The 7,389-nt window shown below is 39.6% G+C and overlaps 1 protein-coding gene across 1 annotated transcript; it reads left to right on the forward strand.

Annotated features, from left to right (window-relative positions):
- Positions 1-3,310: 3,310 nt before the first annotated feature.
- On the forward strand, positions 3,311-7,148 carry LOC148009645 (pentatricopeptide repeat-containing protein At2g03380, mitochondrial-like). The gene has a single exon (XM_087673245.1). It carries the CDS (start codon positions 3,655-3,657, stop codon positions 6,214-6,216), a length of 2,562 nt encoding a protein of 853 aa, XP_087529371.1. The 5' UTR covers positions 3,311-3,654; the 3' UTR covers positions 6,217-7,148.
- The last annotated feature ends 241 nt before the right edge of the window (positions 7,149-7,389 follow it).

Consider the following 7,389-nt stretch of genomic DNA (forward strand, 5'->3'; position numbering starts at 1 on the left):
AATTTCAGCCCATTAGTAGGCATATTAGCACATATAGTAGTATGGAATGTGTCCCATGACTTAAGCAATGTAACCAACCAAAATAAGGGAGGAAGATTGTCCTTAAATTTATTTCCTTCTTGTAAAGACAAGTGGCTGAAAATAGAATGAAACTTATCTAAATGGGTAGACATGGAAGTCCCCTCCTTCATATGGAGGTCCATGAGTTGCTTCAACCAATACATTTGAGGGGTAGGGGTGAGCTTATCATGGATATTGTGAATCTTATCCATAACTAGTATAAGTAGTTTACTTGTTAAAGACAACATTATAGTAGACTTGCTTAGAGATTGACAAAATGATTGTAGATTTACATAACTCATCCAGTTTAGCCCAATCCTCTATATCAAAGTGCTCGGGCTTTACACCCTCATGTCTCAATGGCCTAATCTACAATTTCTATACTAGAACATGCTAGATTTGTGCATTCCAATAGCTGTAATTTGTGTTATCCAACTTGTAATTCCAATGACAATTTCTATACTAGAACATGTTAGATTTGTGCCTTCCAATAGTTGTAATTCCAATGAAAGAGATAAAAGTAAAATCCAAGACAAATAGACTTTTGTAAATGATAGCAAAATAATCCCAAAATCATTACCAAATCAAGGTTGGGCTGAGCAAGAGAACTACCAAAAGGATGAGTTATCCACAAACTATAATTAAGTAACTATCAAATCTAAGTGACTGCCCTCAAATAGAATACATAAAACTAAAATGACAAGTTGTTATAATAAACTATAACAATATGCTAACAATCAATTGTGAGCAACCAAGAAAGGAAGATCGAGAACAATCAACATTGAAGGTTATCACAATTACAATGTGTCTGTAACCATACATGTGGTAGCCATAGACATCATACACATAGGAGATCTTAGGGTAAAGAGAGGAGAGTTGCCAAATGCATAACCCCACTGAGTAAAGCTCAATACATAACCTAAAAGCATATAAATATCATTAATAGCAACATAAGTGCTAGGTCCAAAGTAAGCAATCAAATTAGCCCATTGTAGGGTAGCTGCATCCATGAGAGAGCATGTACATGAAGTAAGTGTCCCAAGGTCTTAACAAGTAGCATAGATAACTCCCATTGAAACAAAATAGAATGCCAAATGAGCAATGTAAGCTCAAAACATCAAGTACATGACATTTGAGTATCCAAGATACATGAAGTATAAGCCGGGAGCATAAAACCCAATAGATTCTTCAAGCTCGTAACTATGTAAGCTACTGAAGTAACTAAGGCATGTAACCACAGTCAATATCAATGTAACGAAGCCCAAACCTCAACTCAAAAGCATGCCATAGCATATCAAAAAGTATACATAACAACTAAAGTAGTAGTACATCCACTGAGTATCCCATAAAGCATCAACGAGCATTATGCATAAGCGTTTCACTAATAATAAATGCTTGCTGCTATGTTATTACAACACTAAAATAATAGTGAAATTTGAGCTATTCCAAGCTCAATTTAGTTCTAAAAGCGTAACCATACCATCCGAGCACCAAAATAATATCCCTGAAGCATCAAACGTACATTATGAAATTTATTGTTTGCTGTCCAAACCAGAATTGTTCTGTTCTGTGTGAAATAGAGAACTAGAAAAGTGTACAAAATCAATTGAATGTCTAAAATCGATAATGTATGCAAAAGTTATGGTCAAAATACGATAATGCTATTAAGCTACCATAATTGTCCATGACTTCTATAGCATGCTCTATATCCACTCAAAATGGATAAAATGGCTGCTCCTCAACTCAATAAGCACTCAACAAGACTTGCTAAGCCTTGCAAAGCTTCTCAACAAGCATGGAGTAAGATGGAACAAGCTGGAAGAAGAAAAGACTCAATGCATACCTTGAGAGGAAGTAATAATGGCTACTAAGAAACCTTGAGTTGAAGATTTGAATTTGGGCTGAAGTAAAGGATGAAGAAGCTTCTTGAATGGTTAGCTTTGATACCAGTTGAAAGGTAGAGCTTGTGTGGGAGTACACAAGTGAAACCAAGAGCTATGACAGATGGAGCAAGAGGGCAAGAGAGAGAGATATAGTATGTGGGAACTAAAACAATCACAATATGTACTGAACAACTTTCCCTTATTTAAATGTCATTGAAAGAATAAAGAATGAAGTAACAGTGATGGATGCCCGCCACTTGGAGTGTATAGGTATGTGGATATTGTCAGTGTAATGAATATACAGGTGGTTAAGCACAAGTACCTTTACCCCCAACAATTAGTTCTTAAAATTGGCCCAATTTAACTTATTATTATTATTTTGTTAAGTATATCATGTTGCGGTAATACCCTCTATTACCTTTCATATCTCATGTGCTTTTCTTTTATTTGACCATCCATGATATACTCCTACATTTTTGAAGTGGTATATCCATGTTAGTACGTCCCAGTAGGAAGACTTGGGAATGCCTTTGGATATATACAAAGCTCCAATGGTTGGTTTGTTCTTGGTTTTGTTGATTGTCTAATAGGGACAACAAAGCTTAATTAGTGTTGCTTACTTGAATCATAAGTATATTTAAAGATGTCATGATTTGTTCTTGAATAGTCATGTTATTCCCTTCTTGGATTCTCTTAGTGAAACCCTCCATTTCAATTTTCTTATTGTTGTTATTTTTGTTTTCAAATCGCACATAGAGATAGTGAACCTTTATTATGCTAGTGTGTTTTACTCTTAGAAATTGGCGACTACCTAAGGTTGTAGTCAACAATAAGTGATTGATTTAAACACAATAGGTAGTTAATGTGAAAAATTAAAAATGAAATAAACACTTGGATTGTGGCTAGGCCACATTTGGGTTAGGGGTGTCGGGTAATGATGTGGGCTCTGGGCTAGGTATGACCCTTTTGGTTTGTGACATCTACCACCTCGATGCCTATGTGGGATAGCGTTCCCCTCAAACAGGCTTTTGCACAGAGTCATGATGTTTGTGTCATTTTAATGAACATGTTTTTGCACAGAGGTGTAATCTTCACAAGGTAGCAACTAGGTGCCTGATGGTCAGACACAACATTGTAGAAAGAATAACATCAATGCGACAGTAGCATCGTGGGTTGACATGCAACTGATTAGCATGTTATAGAATGGTGCTAGAGTGAGACGCTTTGTGTGAAATTTAGAGAACGAGAGAAAGCACACAAAAAGGGGTTTATTCGTGGGCGGTATCCTCTAGTGAATGAATACCAGTTACCACACCATACAATTTCTCGCATATTCGATTTATTAATTTAAAAAAAGGAAACACACACACACACACACGCAGAGCACTGGCATGAACTGAGAGGTGTTCGTTGATTCGGACGCCATGGCCGCGCGTGAGGATCCTTCAATGCTTGGCTCGCGTCCTTCCATGGCCCTAGCCTTAAGGTTCTCCCTCAGGGCAGGTAGCCTCCCGACACAGTCTCTCATCATGGATCCGGGGATCTCAACTCAACACACAGAATGCACACCCTCGCTCTCGCTCTCGCCCTCGCATACCTGTAGGTGGTGCCTGCGGCCTTTTCCCACCCTGATAGGCTTGATTTTCAGTTGCATGCGCCCAACCGGGTCATACAGGCGGAAGTGTGTACTATTTTTCGACCTCCAGACAATATGTTGAGCCACACCCTTCAGCACAACATCAAGATGGACGCTGCCAACTATATTCCCTTGCTGCAATGGTGTGCAAAAACAAGGGCACTGTTGCATGGCGAGATTGTCCATAGCTTTGTCGTCGAAGATGAATTGGAACACATATCATCTATTCAGAGACTCCTCATGCAAATGTATGTCAGCTGTGGGGCTGTCGGGACTGCATTGACAGTGTTTGCAGCCGCTCATGAGCGGACAGTCGTTATGTGGAACATTTTGATAAGGGCATATGCACATCAAGGGAATGGCCGATTAGGCCTTACTTTGTTTGATCGAATGCTGTGTGAGGGGATTTTACCTGACAAATATACCATTGCGTGTGCCATTTGTGCATGCCAAATTTCCATTATTGATGGAAAGCACCTGCATTCACGCATGATCGGAAGCACTTTTGCATTAGATCTTATTGTATATAATGCCCTGCTTAACCTATATGCTAAATGCAAAAGCCTGGAGGATGTTTGCAAGGTCTTCAATGAAATGCATGTCCGGAGTGTAGTTACATGGACAACTCTTATTAGTGCATTTGTACAAGCAGATCTCAGGGAAGATGCATGGAAATGTTTTTGTCAGATGCAAATTGAGGGGGAGTTTTCAGACCAGGTTAACTTCCTTGGCATTCTGTCTGCATGTATAGACTGTACAGCCCTTGACATTGGCAAGCGAATTCATCTCTATGCTCTTGAAAAGGGATCGGAGCTAGAGGTTGCTTTGGGAACTGCACTTCTTAACATGTATGGCAACTGTGGTAGCTTGCAGGATATGCACACTGTGTTTGAAAAGCTGTGTGAAAGAAATGTGATTACTTGGAATTCAATGATTGCAATGCATGTGAAGTTTGGGCTGAATGACAAGGCCATCTTGTTATTAGATAGAATGCAGCAGGAAGGTGTACTGCCAGATAATGTAAGCTTCATCAATAGTCTTTCCGCTTGTGACAACAATACAACTTTGTTTGAAGGCAAAAAATTGCAGAGTTGTTCAAATGCCACATCATCTTTAGATGTAGTCCTCGGTACCGCTGTTATGAACATGTACATGAAATGTGGAAGTTTGGAAGCGGCACATAGTGCTTTTAACAGTATTCAAAACAAGAACCTAATCTCGTGGAATATTCTCTTAGGAGGCTATGTGAAGAATGGACATGTCAGGGTGGCATTCCAGCTGTTTTTGGATATGCAACAGGAGGGACTGATCCCTGACAGGGTCACTTTCATAGCACTGTTGGATGCATGTACCAGTGAGGCAGTGCTATCTATGGGAGAGTTACTGCACAGTTACATTTTAAATTTTGCAATTGACTTGGATATTGTTTTGTCAACTGCTATCATGAATATGTATGGGAGATGTGGTAGTCTGGAAGCTGCTCAACAGATGTTTGACAAAATGCCAGAGAGAAATGTGGTTACTTGGAATAGTATCATCGCACTGTATACTCAACTGGACAAGGGGAAGTGTGCTTTACAAATACTAGACAAGATGTACTGGGAGGAGGTATCACCTGATAAGGTAACCTTTGTCAGCATATTGGATGCATGCACCTCTGATGGTACAATACAGACAGCTTTCCAACTGCATAGCTATATGGTAGAGAGTGCGTTTGACTCAGATACCGCTTTAGGGAACGCTTTGTTGAGCACATATGGCAAGCTTCGCAGCACAGAGGATGCACTTGACACCTTTCGAAGGATATCCCACCATGATGTGCGATCTTGGACTGCTATGATCACAGTCTATTTCCAGCATGGTAAAAGCAAAGAAGCCATTCAATGTTTTGAGGACATGCACCTAAGTGGCCTAGAGCCAATTAAACCAACGCTTTTAATTGTTTTTGAGATATGTGCTGATTACTCAGAGTTAGTGAAAGGTGAACATATTCATGCAAGCATTGTGGGGACTGGTCTGGATTTGGATCATGCTGTGGCCACCTCACTTGTTAATATGTATGGTAAATGCGGCAGTTTGCATGCTGCACAGAAGGTTTTTGATAGTGTTGACGAGAAAGATCTGTTGTTATGGACTCTGATTATCGCAGTACATGCTCAACATGGGCATGGAAAGGATTGTATGTGTTTGTTTGCTCAAATGCAGCGTGAAGGAATTGTGCCAACTGAAGTGACATTCATGAGTATCCTCACTGCATGTAGTCATGGTGGCTTAGTGAATGAAGCATGTTACTTTTTCACTTCCATGAAGCAAGATTTTGCAATTTCTCCTACTGTGGAGCACTATGATTGTATGGTTGACCTTTATGGAAGGGCAGGTTTACTTGCTGAAGCAGAGAATCTGATACAGAAGATGCCTTTTCAACCCAGAGTTGTGTCATTGATAGCCTTGCTTGGTGCATGCCGGCATAATATGGATATGAAACTAGCAGAAGTTATTGCCAAACGTATCATGGACTTGGATCCAAGTAATCCTACACCATATGTAATGTTATCAAATTATTATGCTGCCATTGGTAGGGGGACAGAGGCTACAAATATAATAAGTGAGATGAAAGGTAAGGGTATACTAATATGAACAGTGTATACGTATGCTATTCTTGAAAACTGTTTACAAATTGAAACATTCTCAAAACTTGTGTGTGTGGAGATTTAATCAAGTGCCTTCACCTTGAAGGCAATACCACCCTTCAAATAGGGGTAAATTTTCTTGGTCAGGCAAAGCTTTGTGCTACCTTGAAGACATTACCACCCTTCAAACAGGGGTAAATTTTATTGGTCAGGTAAGGCTCTGTGCTACCTTGAAGCAAAATTTCCCAACTTCTTGCATCTTCTTGTTGTATTGTATGTTCAGTGTCAAACACGGGTAAATTTTCTTGATCAGGTAAGGCTCGATGCTACCCAAGATATTGCAAGTGCAAAAGTTTATTTTTAAAATTTTTTGAGCAGTTTGCACATGTTCTTTTACATCATCCATGGACCCTTACTGTAGTCTTATATAAGAACTTGCATGCATGTAGCAAACTGATAGCAGGCAGGGCCATGTCAATACGTGCATGAAACTATAGTAGTGTCATTGCTGCTCTCAGCAACTAGGAAATTAGTTGTTCACCAACTTAACAACCTTCTATGAGGCAATGACACATTATGCTTGTGCATTCCATCATGAAGGGAGAGACTCAGAGGAGTGGACAGTGAAATGTTGAATTTAGTGATATTACTATCCAGCCTAATGATGTAAGGCTCAACTATTGGCCGAATTCGAGGTGGAAGGAGGGGTGAATCATTGGAGTTTTTTTCAAGCATTGCAAGTCAAGACAAAAGGAGAAACCATTATCTCTATCCATGAAAGGAGAAAAGCCTGAGTGGGAGCACAAGCAAGCAAAAGCAAGGGAGGTGTGAGCTATGGTAGATGTAGCAAGAGAGTGAGAGACTCAAGATGTGGGAACTCCAATAATTCTAGTGTATGACCGGATTTCCCTTATTCATTAGTCATTGAAAAAATAAAGAATGAAGTGACAATGATGGGTGTTTGTCATTAACAGTGTACAAGTATGCGGATCTTGCCACCTGCAGCATACAAGTGTGAGGGTATTGTAAGTGTAGTGAAGTGTAGAGAATACATAGGTGGCACAAGCATAGGTGTGCTTTCATTCCTAGAACCTCCCACTTAAAGGCAAATGTACCTCTAGTAAGGAGAGAACAAGAAAAAAATGTGAAAGTATAAGTGTACATAAAGTACAATAGGATG

This window comes from Lygodium microphyllum, chromosome 30 (assembly GCF_053477565.2).
Source record: "Lygodium microphyllum isolate KBCC chromosome 30, Lygodium_microphyllum_v1.1.10, whole genome shotgun sequence".
Lineage (NCBI taxonomy): Eukaryota > Viridiplantae > Streptophyta > Polypodiopsida > Schizaeales > Lygodiaceae > Lygodium > Lygodium microphyllum.